Genomic DNA, 21,377 nt, shown 5'->3' with positions numbered 1-21,377 from the left:
ACCAGAAGAAATAAGATACTATTTAGTCATATGGAATTATAAAGTGGTGTTATACATCACATATCCAAGTTGCAGAATAATGGATGGACAAAAAAAAAAAAAAAAAAAAAAAAGTTTTTGTTAGCAGTTAAAAAAGGAACTGTATAAAGGGTGATGGACGTGAGTGAAATTTTTTAAAAGAATAAGTGAGACAGTCAGAAGATCAGATGAACCCCACTGATAATAAGATGATTCAACATGTTTTTTTACAATTTTATGCTTCTCGCAAGCAGCATTTATCAGAATAAATTCTCCATATAACAGATTTAGGTTATACAGTAACCCAGATCCATTATAAAACACTTGATTCAAAAGTTTTCAATACAATGCAGTCAATCAATGTATCTTAATTAAATACTAACAGCTAATGGTGAGCACTTAAATTTTCTAAATTTTAAGAAACTACAGCAGCAAAGCATACAGCCGGAGGTGGGAATGCCTTGTCTTGGGGAAGGGGGGGGTATTGCCAAAGGCAGTTCTCCCATGAATCAAGGAATCTTATTGCTTGCACTGCATGTGTGTCAGAAATGACTAGCTAAACATATGGCATAGTGAACATGAAAATGTGGCTGAACATATCAAATCAAGGCCATTGTTGCTGATTTCAGGCAAGGGGGGTTTCCTCCATGAGTTATTATGAGGTATTCTCATGAACATCAGCCCATGATACTATTTAGTCATATGGACAAAGTGTGTTCATGGATATCATAGATATCAGTGACAAGCTCTGGTGCCCTTAAATAATAATTCAAATTTGTAACTACATACAGACTTCTGCAGCAGTTTAGTAAGCAAAATACATTGATGCCTGCCACTTGTTTGGAGGCATCTGAATTTGATTCTCATTAATAACTAGAGGAATTTCTAAACTACAATTAAATTAAGGCCGTAGTTAGCCAATCTCAGGTGTATGGATTAGGATTTTCCCCATGAGTTATTCCAGGTTTTTTAGTCTGCACAACATACAAATCAGCCCCTAAACACAAGTCTACAGGCAAATACATGTTATCGATAATGCCCATGTAACATGGCACTGTTCATTCAGGAATGGGTTCAGAAGCATGAAAGGTGACTTTATTATACTTCTTTAGCCTGCTCAATCACTGGATTCTGCCCTGTTTAGCATCTGTGAAATGAGATGGAACAGCTGTTCATAGTAGGAATCGAATATCTGCTAAGTGCAATTCTAACACGGTCCCAGAACTGAGAAATTCTTTGAAAGTATTTCATTTTAGATCAAGGATCTATCGAAGACATTCAGATCAACTGTGACTCTGAACTACAAAGAACTCTAAAGTAAATAATTTCAACAATTTTTCCAGATGTGGCAAAGACATTATAATGTATAAAATCAGAAGAATGCTGAATGCTTGTTTTTTAATAAATAAAGTGCAGCCATTATCAACCCATTGCAGGATGGAAGCCTCCTCAACAATTCATGCTGAGGGAAATGGACTATAATCTGCCATGCTGGTCCAGTGCGGGTTGGCAGATCGACCGTATTCAGCAGTCAGGCGCTTGAAACCCGCACTACTCAAAGAGCGTGTGCTACTGCACTCCTGCTCCTGAACACTCGGCTACAGAGGCCGTCTTGTTTTGTTAATTGTTTGTTATTTGGTTTTTAGGAGCATTAGCAACTAAGGCCATATTGCTCCGGGATATGCTGTGGTCATTCACTGACCTTTCTGCATCCTCCGTATTTGGTGGTCACGGGCTCAAACCCCGGTCTAATCAAGAAGCGTGTGCTATGTGCTGCTGCTTCTGCCCATACGGCTACGGAGGTGCCAATGCTGAATGCAGTCACACTCATAAAAGCAGTGTTTTGCAACCTTTTCTGAATAATGCAACACTTTGGAATTGGTAAGAAATTGGTGGAACATATATATAGTGTTCTATATTGGCAGAACACAACTATATAAATGTTATTTCATTCATCAACTTTGATTACAAAAACATTTCTCTCCACATCAAGGAAAAAACAAATCAAATTAATTACATAGCAAGGATTTGTCCTCTGTACAGCTATATCAACAATCACTTAGTTTTATTATTATGGCGCCTCCGTAGCCAGGAGTGGCAGTGTGTAGCACACGCTTCTTGATTAGACCGGGGTTCAAACCCGTGATCACCAAATACAGAGAATGTGGAAAGGTCAGGGAATGACCACTGCATATCCCCAGAGGAATATGGCCTTAGTTGCTAATGCTCCTAAAAACCAAATAACAAACAAACAAACAAACAAACAACAAACTTAGATTTATTTTAAAGCGAAAAAAAAAAGTCAAAGTTAATTTTTTTTTTTTTTTTAGTTTTTGGTGCATCGGCTTCTGTGGCCATAATGCACCTCTCAAAGTTTTTTCATTTTACTTTTATCCAAAACCGAAGGGGGATTCGAACCCACAACCTTTGAGTTGTCAGGCAGGCACTTTACCCACTTGGCTAGCCTGGTCGGCATCAAAGTTGAAAGTTTTATTTTAAATCAAAATATCAATGTAAATAAGTAATAATTTTTAGTAGAAAATTTTGTGGAACAATAGTGAAATTCTTGAGGAACATCAGTGTGACACAGTATGTTTGGAAAACACTGCATTAAAGGACAGGGTTAAATCTTTTTAAATAATTCATCTGGTTTAAACAGGGAGTTTGGGAGGGGATTAAGAACTCAAAAGTTTTCTAAAGCTAGTTTTTAAACTAGAAACTGCCAATTAATATTCTGAAGAAAATAGCATTTGAAAGGTAAATGCCACAAGCACCTTACACTTTACTGAAAACTATTCACATTAACCACAACTAAAAATTTAAGTATTTATTTTACCTACCACATTTTCCATAATTTCCCTTGCTGATGTCTGTGAGCTCTTAACATAAAAGATAAAAACCGTGTCACTAGTTCGACTAGAAATTCCATCTAAGACTTCTAAATGTTGGTGGAAACTTTGTTGAGTCTGGTCAAGTGACATAAGAGAAGGAAGAGGCTGTGTAATAGATTCCTGTATAAAAAATTATGCAATAATATATTACAAATAAACTTATATATAAGTGAAGCTCAAGTTCTGAAAGATCTTTTCGATACAACCTTATAAAATTATAAGGTTGTATTGAAAAGTGTTCCAGAACTAAAACAATTTCAAAATTTTGATCTAAATGTACTAATTTAAAGGGAAAATTTATTAGGTCACTTATTAAGAAGACTACTCTTTTATGTCATAATCCCATTATATAAGGCTATTGTTAGACCACACTTGGAATGCTGTGTTTTCAAGTATGGAGGCCACACCAAAAGAAAGACATTGTTCTTCTTGAAAGGGTCCAAAGATAGGTAACCTGTCTGGTGAGATCGGAAAAAGGCATCCATATGAGGAAAGACTTCGAATATGTGGGTTGCAGAGCTTGGAAACTAGGCACCTTAAAGGAGACTTGATTGAGGTGTTTAAGGCTCTGAGAGGCATAAGCAAAATGAATAAGGATGAAATTTTTACGGTTATAAATGAGTCTAGAACTAGTGGCCATAATTTCAAGTTATGGGGGAGTTGTTTAGACTGGATTGCAGGGAAGTTTTATAATAGCCAGTGAGTTATAAATTACTGGAATAAGTTACCTACATGGGTGGTAGAGGCTGATAGACAGTCTAGGGAATTCAAAGGTCAGCTGGATAATTACTTAAGGGAGGAGAGAAATGCAGAGGTTGCCCACTTCCTTTTCTCTTATTAATTTTTATTATTATTTTTTTTTAAATTTCTCTTATTAATTTTTATTATTTTTTTTTAAAATTTCTCTTATTAATTTTTATTATTATTATTATTTTTTAAAATTTTCTTCTTATTATTATTAATTATGTTTTTATTCTTATTATAATTTTATGCATTTTTTGTTATTTTATTTTATTATTTTTTTTGGCTGGTGCAGCATAAGGCATAGGCTTCCTTGCACCATGTGGCCATTATACTAATACTGATATATATATATATATATATATATATAAAATGTAACGTTTTGGAATCGGTAAGAAATTGGTGAAACATATATACCAGGTGGTTATAAAATAAGTTTCCCTATTCAAGAGACCCTAGTGTCAAAACAGTCAGAGTTAGCACTGTAAAAATTGATGGGTATGTCATTTAGGTAATGGGAAAGCGATTTCTAGAAGAAAAAAAATTTGTTCAAACTTCTGCCTCTAGGGAGATACCTCGCTGCACATATGTAAAGGTTGCCATTTACTTCAAGACACGCTGCTTATGAAATAGTAGTAGTAGTGGCATGTACTGCAAGAAAGCAAGTGTATGAGCTTATGCAACATCAGCCAAAAAAAAAAAAAAAAAAAACACACCATTCCCTCCAAATGCCTGTCCAGTTCCTCCTTAAATTTATTTAACCTATCAACTTCCAGAACGACAGATGGAAGTTTGTTCCAGCAATTAACCACCCGCTGGCTAAAGGGAAATTTCTGCACATCTATTCTATATCTGTCTTTTCTTAATTTGAATTTATGCCCCCTTAGGTTTGTAATCTGAACAAGTGGAAGGATCTCATCAGAATTCAGCGTGCTCAACCCATTCAAGGCCTTATACACCTCAATCAGGTGCCTAGTCTCCAGCCACTGCAATTTGCAGAACTTAAGCCTCTCTTGGTAAGAAGATCCCTTCATTCCCCTCACCAATCTTGTTGCCCTTCTCTGTACATGCTCAAGCAAATCTACATCCTTCCTAAAATGAGGCCTCCAGACCTGTACGCAGTACTCAAGGCGTGGCCTGACCATTGCCTTATACAGAGGGATAGTCACCTCCTTTTCCCTGCTAGCAAAATTCCTATATATCATTGACAAAACCCTATGACCTGCCCTGGCAGCCTGTCTGCATTGTTCAGAAAACTTCATATCTGACTGCACAATTACTCCCAGGTTTTTTTCATTTTCTACCACCTTAAGTGTAGTACCACACAGTTGGTACGTTTCTCTGGGGTTACTTCTACCCATTTGTAGTACTTTGCATTTGTCAAGGTTAAACTTCAGTTGCTACTTCTTAGCCCATCTGCACAAATTATCTAGATCCTGTTGCAGTAGCACACTGCCATTACTGTCATTAACAACCCTGCCAACCTTTGTATCATCTGCAAACTTTGACATTAAGCCTGATATACCTTCATCAATATCATTGATAAATATACAAAAAAACAGTGGACCCAACACTGAACCCTGTGGGACTCCACTAATAACATTAGTCCACGAAGAGCAGCACCCATTGATTACAACCCTCTGTCTTCTCCCACTTAACCATCCTTTTATCCATTGTAGCAACTTTCCCTTAATACCATTCTGCTCCAATTTGTACAATAGTCTTTCATGCACAACAGTGTCAAAAGCTTTCCTGAAATCCAAATAGATGATATCAAAATTATTTTTTGCATCCAGTTCCTTTGTAACCATATCATATTCTGTTAATGACATTCTGTTAGATAAAATGCAATAAAGCCAATTGCATAGTCAATAACCATTATGGCTCTTACAAAAAAGGAACATGCTCTTTTAGTAAAACTATAATAGTAGTTTCCACCATTCCCAACATGCTAATGAAGCACTACTTGAATATCGGAAACTAAAAGTTTTGCGTAAAGGACCTTTGACGTAAGTGGGGCTTCGAAAACTAATAAAAAAATTTGAAGCAACTGGAGAGTTAGGTGTAATTCCAGGCAAGGGATGACCACATATCAGAACGGAGATAGTTGATGAAGTGGCATTTGAAATGGTCAGAATGCGAAACACTACCAGTCAGTAATCCCAGAGGTGTGTCAAGAGACTTGAATCTTTCTTGGTATACTGTAAGTAAATTGCATCAAATAACTTTATGCTGGTTCCCGTACAAGATTCACGTAGTGCAAGAACTAGTCTTGTGAACAGCAACAACAGATAGACTTTGCTCTATGATTTCGTATGGAACTTGACAATACGTGGGCTTGAATGATCGTGTGGTCTGATGAGGCACATTTCACTCTTCATGAGGCTGTAAATTCCCAAAACTGCTGAATACGGGGAACTTCTCATCCATCTGCTGTGCATGAAACACCACTACAAAGTCTATACATTACAGTATGGTGTGGATTCACAGCAGAGTTTATAATTGGACTATTTTTCTTTGAAGAGTCTACACCTCATGGCCCTAGTAAAGTGTACGATAATTACTGCACGGTATTGAACTCTTAAAACAGATAACATTATTCCTGCTCTGCAAGAAAGACAATGCTTGGAGCCCGTAGTGCTCCAATGCAAGATGGTGCCCCTCCCCACGTTGGTGAAAAAGCGAAGGAACTGCTCCGTTAAACATTCAGAAATGATCGCATCATTTCTAGAGACTTTCTGCAGTTCTGGCCAACCCGATCACAGGTCTCAATCCCTGTGATTTCTGGCCATGGGGATACCTGAAAGACAGATGTACATACAGATATGTTGCATACCCTTCCCCATCTCTTCCATCATGCAGTATGACTGATGATTTTTGAGGTTGTGATAAACATCATGGTGAGATCCAATCTTCCTTACATTTTGAGAGTACAGCTCTAAAATGGTATTCACAGGCTGGCCACTAGTTAGTACACTGGACGGAACCTATTGGTAAATCTTTAGGAAGCTTCCGAATCAGCTAGTGTATAATCTTGCTAGATCTACTATGCCAGATAGTGATTGGAGGGAGTCTGAGTAGTGTGTATGCAGGAGGCATTGTTGAGGCCACATTATGTCAAAGATCTGGGTATATTCTTACCATGTGTATGCAAAAATTTCATTACTTCATACAGCATGTCCCCTCCACTTTTTCTTACTATTATTCAATAGTAAGAAAAAGTGGAGGGGACATGCTGGGGTTTGACAATACCATTAATTGTGAAACTAAAAGAGTAAGATTATCTGCAAAAAGATCTAAACCTCCCAAACACTTCCTAGTTCATTTCACAAATATATGTGGTCTCAATTCTAATCTCAACGATATCCATTTCCACTTGCAGTCTGCCAAACCCCATGCACTTTTTCTGACAGAATCTCAGTTATCAGTTCATTCAACCACAGCTCATCTCAGTTGCCTAAATTATTCACTACATGATTCCTTTTGCCTCAAAGGTGGTACTTGTGCATATGTCCATTCCAATATTCCCTGCCAGAGACTTGGTAATTTGGAATCTCCTCTCTTTGATCTTCTCTGGCTTAAAATCTCTCTACCTCATTGTATCAAATTCATCTGTTGTCTCTACTTTTTTTCCCAACTCCACTAATCACTTGGAGCTCTTTGACTTCCTCTCTTTGCAACTTGACTTTCTCCAGTCCAACTTTCCTAAGAGTGAGGTAATTTTCCTTGGTAATTTTAATGTTCACAACTGCAGCTGGCTTCCATTTTCTTGTCACACCGACCTAGCTGGCCGAGATGCTGAGGCTTTTGCAATTACTAATGACCTTGCACAGATTGTTCATTTACCTACAAGAATACTGGACAATCCTAACCATGCAACCAACACACTTGATCTTTTTCAAACAAACAACGCTTCTAAGTTAAGTAAACTGTCGAAGTGAGTGGTCCTTTGGGCACCTCAGATCACAACTTGGTGATTGTCTCTTCTCCAATGGAGCATTTATCTCATGACTATTTCCAACCTCGTAATGTTCGGCATTACAAGGATGCAAAATGGGATGACCTGCGAGATTTATTTTCTTCTTTTCCTTGGTCGGATTAATGTTTCAAAATTTCTGATGTCAACATTTGCTCAGATCATGTCAGTGAAATTATTCTTGTAGCAATGGAATCCTTTATTCCATACTCCACTTTAAAATCTCGTCCTTTATCTAAACCTTGGTTTTCAAATAAATGTACTAAGGCTGTTCAAGAGAAGAACGTTGCATATCGTAATTGGCTTGTTTCCAAATCTTCAGTTTCATTTTCTGCCTACACCAAAGCTCGCAACAATTGTAAAGCAGTTATTAATTAGTCCAAACTAGATTTTGAACAGATTAAGAGTAGAAAACTTGCTTCTTGCCCTAATGGTAGGCAAGCATTCTGGTCTCTTGCCAAAGCTATTGGCCACAACTTTTGCCCATCTCTACTCCCACTTCTGTCAAAACCAGATGCTTCTGTTGTCACTTCAGTCAAGGATAAAGCTGACTTGCTAGCATCGCATTTTTCTACCAACTCCTGTATTAATGATCTTGGTAAAGCACTTTCCACCATTCCCAACATGCTCCATTCAATGAATCCTGTAGTCTTCCATCAAAAGAATGTCAGAAGGATTTTGACAAATCTTGATGCTAAGAAAGCTCCAGGTCCAGATGGTATTTTTCCACTTGTTCTCAAAACCTCTGCTCCTGAACTTACTCCTGTTCTTTGCTGCCTTTTTTCACTTTCTTATTCCAAAGATGTTTTTCCTTCTGCTTGGAAATTTGCTCATATCTAGCCAGTTCCTAAAAAGGGTGACAAATCCCTCCCATCCAATTATCGTCCCATTGCAATTACTTCTACTCTTTCTAAAGTAATGGAGAAATCAATTAACCGCCAACTCTTAAACTACCTAGAAACCTTCTGTCTGATCAACGATCGCCAGTATGGATTCCGTCAGTGTCGATCCACTGGTGATATTCTGGCTTATGTTACCCATTTATAGTATGAATCAGAGCTGTAATACTCAATATGTTCTACGTTGATAATGATATTAGTAAATTAATAAGAGGAGTTTACCTCAATATAGTACGTGGAACACTTCCGTATGATACCCTCCAGAAATTAAAACGGAAAAAACGAAAAAATCGACAACTTACCGGTACATTAAAGTAAAATATAAATAATTAAAGTAAATTATAAATAATTAAATAATCAATTTAACACAATTCAAAATCAATTCAAAACAATTAAAATTCAAATTAACGCAATTAAAAGAATCTAACGAAAATATTCAAAACGATTTTCCTTCCTGAAGCTGACAATGCTTTTCGACCGACTGTCGTGATCACAGGAATGAAAATTATCGAATCAGGCTAAACCTGCAACTTAAATAGTGATTATGTGTCTTCGCGCATGCGCGTAAAGGTCCACGCATCGGAGATCAAATATGGCCGCCGAACATTAACAGAATTCTCGTGTAATTTAATTTCAACGGTTTCTGCAATTAATAGTCGCGTATAATTACGTTGAACGTTAAGTATTTTGGCCTCGTTAAATAAAAAAGTATGTTTTTCGTTAATGGCATGAAAGGCTAATTCTGACGCTGCTGAACGAGAAGCACGAACAGAGGCTTCGTGTTGATTTACACGGATATTAAGAGAAAACCGCGTGGAACCCTGATAAGACGAGTCGCAATCACCGCAAGAAATGTTGTATACTAGATCATTAATTTGTGTTGCGAACGCCGAAAGAACCGAGCGATTGTTCAGTATAGTGTGTAACTTCCGTATAGGCCTAGCTATAATTTTAAATTCGGTATCTTTAAAGAATCTGTTAAGCTGTTTGTGCCACTGTTCAACATATGGGACAGAAATAAAGTATTTTTTGATATTACTATTGTTGATTGGTGCAGTATTTTGTATCCTATCCTTAGCTTGTACCCTAATTCGATTTATAGTGTTAATGGGATAACCCCTGTTCAAGAATCTGCTAGTTAATATTTGTATTTCTGAGTCTAAAGCAGAATCCGTCGTTGAATATTTATAGGCATTTAGAAATTGATTAAAGATAATCGATCTTTTGTAGGTGAACGGGTGGTAGCTATTATAATGTAGAAGCATACCGGTGTTTGTGGGTTTTCGATAGATGCTAAATTGTATTTTGTTCGAGTCCCGGGTAAGCGTGAAATTTAGAAAGTTTAATGACTTAGTATCCGTATCTTCCCTTTCCAATGTAAATTTGAGTCTAGAATGAATATTGTTAAACGAATGTAAAATATCTTGGATAGTACTACTATCGGTAATAACTAGAACATCGTCTAAATACCTCCCATAGTATGTGATACGGGGACGAAAAGGTGTCAAATGTATCTGCTCAATCGTTGAGAGATAGATCTCTGACATTAAGCCACTCAGGCTCAAACCCATTGGTAATCCAAAAATTTGTTTGTACACCTTGTCTCGAAAGGTGATGTAGTTAGCCTCAACTAATAGTTTAATTAAGTGAAAAATCTCCTTTATAGGCAGCTTCGTATAATTAATCGGTGTCGAGTTTTTATTTAACATATCCCAAATAATATCTAATGTGTATTCAACGTTTACATTCGTATATAATGATGTAACATCTAATGAGAATAAATTGTCATTGTCGCCGAGTCTACAGTCTTTAAGATTATTAAATAATGTATCGTAATTCTTAATCCCAAATTGTATAACCTGTCTAAAAGGTTTTATAATGTTATATACATGTGTGGCTAAGGCTGAAAATGCCGAGTTCCTGTAGGAAACAATAGGTCGAATCGGAAATCCAGGCTTGTGTAATTTTACCTGACCAAAAAGTGCAGGAATATTGTATGTTCTGGACTTCAATTCCTTCAACTGAACCATAGTAATGTAGTCGTTTTTACGATATGTGGTTAACGTTTTATTGTATTGATTTACCAAATTGGTAAACAGTGTCGGGTCCACTTCACAATAAGTGGAGCTATCAGATACAACTGAATCTAACTTATTAATATAATCATGTTTATCTAGTATTACCACTGTATCTCCTTTATCTGCCCTCTGTATAATAATGTCCTTATTTTCTCGAAGTTCTCGTAAAGCTGAACTGTCATGTGTATTCAATTTAGGAAGTCGTGTTTCTTTTATGTTATTCACTACTTGGTTAACTTGTTGAATAAATACATCTTTTTGTGGAACACTACGAAGTCCAAATTCAAAATCAATTACGCATTGTTTTTTTGGCAGCTTTCGAGGTGGTAAATTATAATTTAATCCTTTGGATAAAAGTGAAATCTGGTCCTGCGATAGTGTACACGAGGAAAGATTTGTAACCTGTTGATGTGTCGGTTCGTTGGATACTGGGTGAGGGGGTGTTCGTGAACTAGCCGACATATTCTGTGGTAGTGCGTTATGTGTCTGTGGGGGGGGATGTCACCCAACTCGTGTGAACTTGGTCGCAAGCTCGCGACAATGTGTTAGAATTCGTATGAACGTGTCTTGAACTATTCGATAATGTTTGCAACTTATTAACGTGTCTGTTTTTTATTTCTGAGGCTTGTGCTTCCCGTCGCAAATCTATGGAGGTCTTCAATACAGACCAATCGTTCGGATGTAGATAATTTTTTAATTTATCGCGAAGCTTCCTAACCTGGGAAAGGTATTTTTGTTTATCCGAATATCGAGATTTTAAGGCAAGCTTAACAATATTACGTGATGTCGCCAGTGATAGTTGTTTTATGCCTGAAATTTTTTGATTTAAATTCACCCTGGCAAACTTCGGAACGATGTTGTTTTGAAGGCAATATTTTAGGAAAGAAATATGGTAACTTTGGGCCGAGCACCTTAGTGTAGATTTAATGTAATTTTGTACCAAGCCATTCAAAAAATCTCCCATAATTGTGTGTATCAATTGTATACTATTGGAGAGACAGGAAGTGAATGAAATAGTCAATAAGAGTATGAAAATTGATTAGATAGTATGAATCAGAGCTGTAATACTCAATATGTTCTACGTTGATAATGATATTAGTAAATTAATAAGAGGAGTTTACCTCAATATAGTACGTGGAACACTTCCGTATGATACCCTCCAGAAATTAAAACGGAAAAAACGAAAAAATCGACAACTTACCGGTACATTAAAGTAAAATATAAATAATTAAAGTAAATTATAAATAATTTAATTGACAATGCTTTTCGACAGTCGGTCGAAAAGCATTGTCAGCTTCAGGAAGGAAAATCGTTTTGAATATTTTCGTTAGATTCTTTTAATTGCGTTAATTTGAATTTTAATTGTTTTGAATTGATTTTGAATTGTGTTAAATTTAATTATTTATAATTTACTTTAATTATTTATATTTTACTTTAATGTACCGGTAAGTTGTCGATTTTTTCGTTTTTTCCGTTTTAATTTCTGGAGGGTATCATACGGAAGTGTTCCACGTACTATATTGAGGTAAACTCCTCTTATTAATTTACTGTTACCCATTTATGGAAAAATTCAATGGAAAAGTTCGGGGAAACACAACCAGTTGCTCTTGACATCTCAAAGGCTTTCGATCGTGTTTGGCATAAAGGTCTTCTAAACAAGCTTCCATCTTATGATTTGCCAACTGTTTTTGGTAATTGGTTATCCAGTTTTCTCTCTGATCACTCACTGAGGGTGATGGTAGATGGCTCTCTGTCTTCTAACTTCTCCACTAATGCTGGTGTTCCCCAAGGTTCAGTTCTTTCCCCCACTCTTTTCCTCTTGTATATTAATGACCTTCTTCCATTGACTGGAAATCCTATCCATAATTTTGCCGAAGATAGCACATTGCATTCCACTTTCCATTTTGAGAAATATTTCCTGCTCAACCAGCTTCATCTTCTTGAAACTCTGCTACCAATTCCTTAAATGCCAATTTCCAGGTAATCCTCCAGCGGGCAATGACAACTTAGTTGATTTCAATCCTTCTAAAACTCAGTCTTGTCTTATATCCTTGGACTCAGGGGAGGTACCCATAGACTGGAAATGTGCAAATGTGACCCCAATTCACAAAGGAGGATCAAAGGCTGACACAAGTAATTATAGACCTGTGAGCTTAACTTCTGTTCCAGGAAAATTAATGGAGGCACTGGTTAAAGAAGCACTGCAGGATCATTTAGACAAGACTTCAGTTATAGCTCAGACACAGCATGGTTTTGTTAAGGGGAAGTCTTGCCTGACCAACTTGATTGGATACTATGATGCAGTCACAAAAGAACTGGATGCAGGGAATAACTTTGATATTATATACTTGGATCTTAGAAAGGCTTTTGATACTGATGCACATGGAAGACTGCTACACAAATTGGAGCAGTGTGACATTGGAGGCAAATTGCTGCTATGGATAAAGGGGTGGTTGAGGGGGAGAAGACAGAGAGTGGTAATCAATGGACACTGCTCATCGTGGACTAATGTTATTAGTGGAGTCCCTCAGGGCTCAGTGTTGGGTCCATTATTGTTTTCTGTATTTATAAATGATATTGATGATGGTATATCAAGCTTAATGTCCAAGTTTGTAGATGATACAAAGGTTGGCAGGGTTGTCAAGGACACTACTGACACTATGCTGCTGCAACAGGATCTGGAAAGGTTGAGCAGATGGGCTGAGAGGTGACAAATGAAGTTTAACATTGACAAATGTAAAGTACTACACATGGGAAACAGCAACCCCAGAGCAACGTATCAACTCTGTGGTACTACACTGACAGTGGTAGAGAATGAAAGGGACTTGGGGGTGGTTGTGCAGGCAGATATGAAGTTCTCTGAGCAGTGCAGACGGGCTGGAAGAGTAGCTCATGGAGTATTGTCAATGATATACAGGAATTTTTCCAGCAGGGATAAGGAGGTGATTATTCCATTGTATAAGGCAATGGTCAGGCCACACCTAGAGTACTGTATACAGGTCTGGAGGCCTCATTTCAAGAAGGATGTAGAGCTGCTGGAACGAGTACAGAGAAGGGCAACAAGATTAGTGAATGGAACAAATCGGTGCTCTTACGAAGAAAGGCTTAAGTTTTGCAAATTACAGTGTCTGGAGACTAGGCACCAGCGAGGTGATCTGATAGAGGTGTATAAAGCCTTGAATGGTTTAAGCATGCTCAATGCTGATGGGATTCTTCCTCTAGCTCAGGAAAATCACCTGAGAGGGCATAAATTCAAATTGAGGAAAGACAGATGTAGGATAGACGTGCGGAAATTTGCCTTTAGCCAGCGGGTGGTTGGTTGGTGGAACAGACTTCCATCCCTTGTGGTGGAGGTTGATAGCCTAAATAAGTTTTAAGGCTCAGCTGGACAGGTATTTTGAACGAACAGAGGGGTGAAGTGGAAGTGGTTTTTTTTTTTTTTTTTTTTGCTGATGCTGCATAAGCTTGCTTTCTTGCATCAAATGCCTCTACTAATGCTAAATGCTAATGCTAATGCTAATCTCGCAAAAAGGATTCTTCTGCTCCTATGCTTATCTTTGGTGACACTCCGCTTTCTAGGTAAAATGATATATCTCTTTTGGGGATTACCCCGACTTCTAATCTCTCTTGGCACAAGCACATTACAAATATTGCTTCTTCTGCATCTAAAAAACTTGGTTTTATCTTTTGCTCTCAGCATTACTTTTCTTCCAAACAGCTGTTCACTCTGTACAAATTGCAAATCCACCCTGCCATGGAATATTGTTCCCACATCTGGGGCTATGCACCCAAAACCTCTCTCAGGCTTTTAGATTCCATTCTGAAGAGGGCAGTTTAGTTAATTAATGACTCATCTCTAACAGAGTCTCTCCACTCACTCTCTCATAGACGTACTGTTTCTGCTGCATGCCTTTCCTACAGATACTTCCACAGTCACTGTTGTTCTGAATTGGCTTCTATAATTCCCGCTTTCTCTTTCAAAATAGTCCGAATATGTGCCGCCACAAGTCAACATCCATTTACTCTCCAACTTAAAACTCACAGAACCAACTTTTCATCTTCCTCGTTTATTCATTCAACTGTTACCCATTTATGGAACAACCTTCCTTTGTACGTATTTCCTGAAAATTACAGTCTCCAGAAGTTCATGTCTAATATCAACAAATATCTTCTTTCATCTTCTCAACTCTCCAACCCAAGCACGGTACTAAGTACTATAGGTTCTAATACCTCTTGTGTTTTGGGTTTTCATAAAAAAAAAAAAAAAAACCAGATACGTGTCGATCTGAAAGCAAGCATTAAACAGCATGTAACCAACATCCCCAGTCAGATGCTATGCGAAACTGTGTTGCACAGTCCTCCATTTTCAGAATGTCATCTCAAGTGAAGGAAAGCATGTAGAACAATATCTCTAGATTTCTAAGTTCTGATATTAAAATCTAATCCTAAGTTAAGTATTTCATGTCATATTTACATTGCCAATTTCACCCCTGGTGGCAGAAATTTGAACAAATTTTTTTTCTCCTCAAATCACTTCTCCATACCCTAAATGACATACCCGCCGATTTTCACAGCGCTATATCACAAAGGTGATATAGCACCTTTATTTGCTCTGAGCAGGGACTTTGCTCCATCAGTACAAATGTGTAAACACAAATTCCAAGATAGTTCATTTTTTTCCATGTGTCGATAATTTGAAAAATATTTTCCCCTGTGGTCCTGTCTGGAAGAGGTTTACAAATGAGAATATCCTCTTGCACAGTTGAATCAAAAATATAAAGTACAAATACAAGTAACGCTGCTAAGCCAGAAACTTCAGTTGACTCAATCTGGTTTAGGCGCATTATAGCTTTAGTTGCTAATGTGCCAATAAAATCTAAACCAAACCAAACCAATCAGTTAACTCATCTAACTGTAATGTAAAGCCACATAATGAATTTTTTAAACATCTTATAATTAATTCATCTTCACAAAAATGTGACATATCTTTAATGTGCCTAGCCATGGTTGTATCGGAAAGGGGTCAATTTCTCTAGAATATTTTTCACCAATCTTTCAAATAAGTAAATCTTTTTCACAAGGTTTAATTACTTTTCCCACAATTGTGTAAGCCTCGCCTGCTTTGGCAATTTGATAGCTAATGCAGTAAGATGCTTCAGTGATGCTTTATTTTCAGAATAAATATACTTAGAATCATTTTCATTTTACTTTTCAGCTCCTCACATTTGTGTTTAAAATATTTAACATTTTTATCCTTTAAATGTGGGTGATTACTTTGAAGATGTCTTCATAATTTTGCAGGATTCAAACTACTATTCTTAACCACTTTTTCACATTCGACACACAATACATTTTGCTCATCTTCATTTCCAATCCACATAAATCCAAAGCATAAATAATTGTCATCATATTTTTGCTTCTTACAAGCATTTACGTTCATAAAAATTTGTCTTCCTGTGCTGTGCACTGCTGCCAAACTATTATTATCTTCTTCAGCGTTAACAGATTTCAATTTTCCCATCGTTTACAGCCACAGCCAAAGTCGCAGTAAGTGGTAATAAAGTGCTTCTGCTTAAGGGTCCCAGTAATTCGTAATTTATAGAGAAAACAAATAGCTCTTTAAAATTACGTTGTGAAAACTTTGTTGTTATGATATGTTAATTTTTTTTTCTCTCAAGTGTAAGTGCTATTTTAATAATTTTTTTAAATAATATAATTCTAAAAAAAAAAAAAAAATTATAATTTTTGAGAAAATTTCTAACACCATTTTGACAACAGGATCTCCTGAATAGGGAATCTTATTTTATAACCTGGTATATAGTGTTATATATTTTATTATTATTAGCTACATGGTACAAGGAAGCTTGAGGCTTATGCTATGCCAGCCAACAAAAAAAAAAAAATTACCAAGTTACCCTGAGAGAGAGAGAGAGAGAGAGAGAGAGAGTCAAAAGTAGAAGGGAATCACCAAGAAAGAGAAGGATGATTATATCCAGCTCCTTGGGTGTGCCAAGCCCATACTCATCATCAGATGTGAGCCCCTGTGGTATATATAAATTTTAGTATATATACTGAACTCTTTTGAAAACGATTTAGCTATTGTTGAAAATATGATAATACTGATTAACTAGCACAACAGCTACCCCAAGAAGATGAACATTTAATCCATATTTAGTTGTTAATTCAGTGCTTAGATGGCAGAGCATACTGATGTTGCCAAGAGTAATATGTGGCAATGGCCACATAAATTGCATCACTATAAAATTTTCAAAATACAAGCACCAGAACTGCAATAATACAAACACCTGCCCATCATGATGGAGTTCAGATTAACATTAACTTAAAAAAAAAAACAAAAAAAAAACAAACCACTATACCTAGGTCTTTTATAAGTGATCACTATTTTACTGATCTATTCTAAGTTTCAATTATTACCTTGCACTTGTCTGACATGGGGTATACTGCTTCTTGATATAATTGTTAAGTAATTCCTAGAAGCAAAGATAAACAATAGTGTTTATATATATATATATATAAAGTGTTATCTTTTTTGATAGCCATCAAGCAAGGTAATATGTCATTAAAAAACCCTTCTTTGCTGCAATTTTCTCTTCCACAACATACCAGGAATTTCCTCTGGGATTTAAATCTGGCTATTTCCTGGCCACAATAAGCATTAAATACAGGAGTCTTGCACAAAATTCTTCAAATAAAATAGTGCAGTATTTGGTACAAATTAATCATCAACATCTAGAAAGTGGGTTTATGAGAGATAATCTAAACACCATTATCCATAAGCAAATGATTATTTCAGTTTTTTTTTTTTTAAAGAAGATATAAGTGACATTATAGTCCGACATTAATAAGCTGAAATCTATTCATTATTTATTTATTATATATATCTAAATTTACGTTCATGTTAATATTCACAATTCAAACTTGCCCATTATTGTAACTGATTGTAACTGTTGCAAATATTATGATATGTTATGCTGTATTAATTTTATTTCTGCACTCGTTTTTTTTTCTATATTTGAAATTAACAAAATATAATTTATTATGCTATTAACCACTATTTTCCATGATATTTGTTATACATTAAGGGATGTAAAACAAACTCTCAGGGGCCACTGAAACTTCATAAAATGACTGTGTAAAGTTGCAATTATGCAATGATTATGTGTATCAAGCATGCCTCCTCATCTTGTAATTGTGTTTTATACCCTAAAAAACATAAGTAAAATACTTAAAAGGTGTGAAAAGGAAGCATCCTGGTGAAGACACTGCAGATTCACAGAGAAAAACAAAAGCAATTTCGATAAACAGAGGCGGACTGGATCAAAAATTCTTACCTGGGAAATTATAGTAGCCTCATACTATGGTTTATGGCCAAAATCACACCGGCCTCTGGCCCACCGGGGTTTCCCCGGTAAGGATTATGGCCAGTCCACCTCTGTCGATAGAGAAAAAATATGAAATTGTGAAACGCTTTGAGCGAAATGAAAGCCCATGTGATATTGCACATGCTACAGACCTAAATGAGGCAACCCCGAAAATTACAAAGAATGCAGAGAAAATAAAAATAACTTTCATAGCAGGAACAACTCAAAGTGTAATTAAAATCCATTAGATTAAGACACAAAGAACTGGAAGAGATGGAATGCCTGTCATCTGTTTGGATAGAAAATCAAACAAAAAACAAGTTTGGTTATGATAGAAGCAAAAGCATTAGCAACATTTTATTACGTAATAAAATACGTAAGTATTTTATTCGTAAAAAATACGTATTATTTATTAAATTATAATAAAATATAATATAATAATAATAAAAAATATTATAAAAATTATAATATTTTTTATTACGTATTTTAATTGTTATAAAATACGTAAGTATTTTATAACAATTAAAATATGTAATAAAAAATTACCAAACACAATAAATACGTAATAAAAAATGTAATAAAATACGTAATAAAAAACCAAACACAATAAATAAATCGATTATTTATTGTTTGGTAATGTTTTGGTTACCAATGTGTGTTCAGTCTTGGGTGGTCGACACCTAACCCTAGTTTTCCCATAGGGCCTGTTGTTTATATTGCACGATTTTGCATTGCACGAGGGTTTCTAGGAACACAACTATCATGCTATATGAGGACTGACTGTACTTGGATTTTAGGAAAGTTTTTGATACTGCAATTTTGCAAGTTGGATCAGTATGGTATTAAGGGCAAGTTGCTACAATGGATAAAAGGATGGTTGAGTGGGAGAAGACAGAGTGATAATCAATGGACACTGCTCTTCATGGACTAATGTTATTAGTGGAGTTTCCCAGGGGTCTGTGTTGGTCCATTGTTGTTTTCTGTATTTATCAATGATATTGATCAGACTTAATGTCCAAGTTTCCAGACGATACGAAGGTTGGTAGGGTTGTTAATGACAGTAATGATGGTACACTGCTGCAACAGGATCTAGAAAAGTTGAGCAGATGAGCTGAAAGTGGTCAACTGAAGTTTAACATTGACAAATGCAAAGTATTGCATATGGTAATCCCAGAGTAACATACGAACTGTGCAGTACTACACTCAGGGTAGAGGAGAGTGAAAAAGATCTGTGGATAATTATGCAGTCAGATATGAAGTTTTCTGAGCAGTGCAGACAGGCTGCAAGAGTAGCTCATGGGGGTCTTGTCAATGATACATAGGAATTTTGCTAGAAGGGATAGGGAGGTGATTATCTCCTTGTATAAGGCAATGGTCAGGCCACACCTTGAGTACTGCATATACGTCTGGAGGCCTCATTTTAGCAAGATAGGCTTAAGTTCTGCGAATTGCAGCATCTGGAGACCAGGCACTTGCAAGATGATCTGAGGTGTATAGATGGGTGAAATGGGAAGGGGTTTTTTTTTTTTTTTTTTTTTTTTGGCTGATGCTATATAAGCTTGCTTTCTTGCATCATATATCTTTACTAATGCTAATGCTTAGCCATAAAAACCAAAATCATTCACTCACTGTTCATTCAATGCATCTATGCTGACCTTCACCAGGTCTATGTCGAGCATCAGACTTCTATGCTGTATATTACTTTCACCGGAATATTTTCAAGACAAACTAAACAGTCAGTGATATACAGCCATTTTGCCAGGAAGGGATAAGGAGGTGATTATCACATTGTAAAGATTAGGCCACATCTTGAGTACTGCACACAGGACCAAAAGCCTCATTTTAAGAAAGATGCATATCTTTTAGGACAAATGCAAAGAAGAGCAACCAGATTAGTCAAGAACACAAGGGGATACTCTGATCATGAAGATTTCAGTTGTGCAAACTGGAGTGTTTGGAAACTAGGCACCTGTGAGGAGACTTGATTGAAGTGTTTATTGTTTTAAATGGATTGAATAAACTAAATTCTGATGGCATTCTTACTTTTTCTTGGATGTGAAGAGGACACAAATTTAAATAAAAAAATGATGGATGCAGAATAGATGCACAAATTTGCTTTCAGCAAGAGGGATTGATTATCGGAACCAACTTCCATCTAGTGTTGTGGAAAAGGATAGTTTAAAGAAATTCAATAAAGAATTAGACAAATTATTAGAGGTGATGGATATAGAGGTGATGGATAGACATGCTGGATAGTCTTTTTTATGTTTTTTATTATTTTTTTTTAAAATCTGGTGCTGCATAAGCTAGCTTCCTTGCCCAACTGCCACAATTAACACTAATATTAAATATTTTTATAATTAATCAGAAACATTACATAGTATATCACTTTATTAATAAGAATAAGCTATGCACTTAAATTGGTGTCTTTAATCTGTATATGTTTTAACCTGTACAAAACAATAAAACACTCCACACAACTTAATAAACTGTTCACTCTATAGTTTGCATAATTCACTTATTCCTAGGTGTATTCTAGTGAATGCAATGTTACCTTTTATTCCTATTACTCATAATGCACACATAATGTGCTTTGGTTCAAATTATGTTAAATGCTTACTCAGATCAAATAAGCAAGCATGCATCCATTTCATTAGTATTCTTTTATTTTTTTTTTAATTTTGACATTTAAACCACATTACATTTTCTGAAAAAAGTTAATTGTAAAAAGGTATTTTAAAATAGATAATTTTATGTTATATTACCTTTAGAGCTTCCAATGTTAAAAATCCTAAATGCGATAGGATTAGACGAGATGTCTGAAACTCCTGACACACACTAAGAAAATAGAAAAAAAAAAAAAAAAACATTAAAAAGGGGAAGGAGGCATTTAACATGCTATCCCACAATAATTGTAATACATAAAAGTGCATTGTAAAACCATGCCTGACAATATTTTAGAACTAAATTCAGGATTATAATAGGTATAACTGTTTTATAACTAGTGAAATAAAATGCAATTAAGAAATTATCAGTTACAGTGAGCTTAATTAATAAATTTAAATAGCTGTCTGAAAATCAAATACTTACTGACATTTAACTGATATATATCGAATAAAAATAATGGAGTAACTGCAAAAGTTCATGTTCTGAATGAATAAAAGATATATTAAGTCTATAAGTTGTTACCTCAGAATCAATGGTTCCTTGATCACCAAGAATTGTCATTATTGAGATGAAACATTATTTTGTGGGTAACAAAAGATAGAATTTAAGTAAAAGAAAATAACAATGAAAATTGTTTAATCACATGTATATAAAGGACAAAATAAAAGTGTATGCCAAAAAAGAATTAAGGGATGTTTTATAGGACTGGTTATGATTTATATATT

The 21,377-nt window shown here is 35.7% G+C and overlaps 1 protein-coding gene across 1 annotated transcript in view; it reads right to left on the bottom strand.

Annotated features, from left to right (window-relative positions):
* Positions 1-21,377, bottom strand: part of LOC150088630 (ral GTPase-activating protein subunit beta) — a 522,786-nt gene that overhangs the window by 109,147 nt on the left and 392,262 nt on the right. The window contains exons 22-23 of the mRNA XM_090369596.1: positions 20,751-20,823; positions 2,859-3,029 (exon numbers count right to left, since the gene is read on the bottom strand). Of these exons, the coding sequence (XP_090225722.1) occupies positions 2,859-3,029; positions 20,751-20,823 (244 nt within the window). The remainder of the gene's footprint in view (positions 1-2,858; positions 3,030-20,750; positions 20,824-21,377) is intronic.

The sequence above is a fragment of the Mastigoproctus giganteus genome, chromosome 3 (assembly GCF_048544385.1).
Source record: "Mastigoproctus giganteus isolate SK-2022 chromosome 3, ASM4854438v1, whole genome shotgun sequence".
In the NCBI taxonomy this organism is placed as follows: Eukaryota; Metazoa; Arthropoda; class Arachnida; order Uropygi; family Thelyphonidae; genus Mastigoproctus; species Mastigoproctus giganteus.
This window is presented reverse-complemented; position numbering and strand designations above follow the sequence as displayed.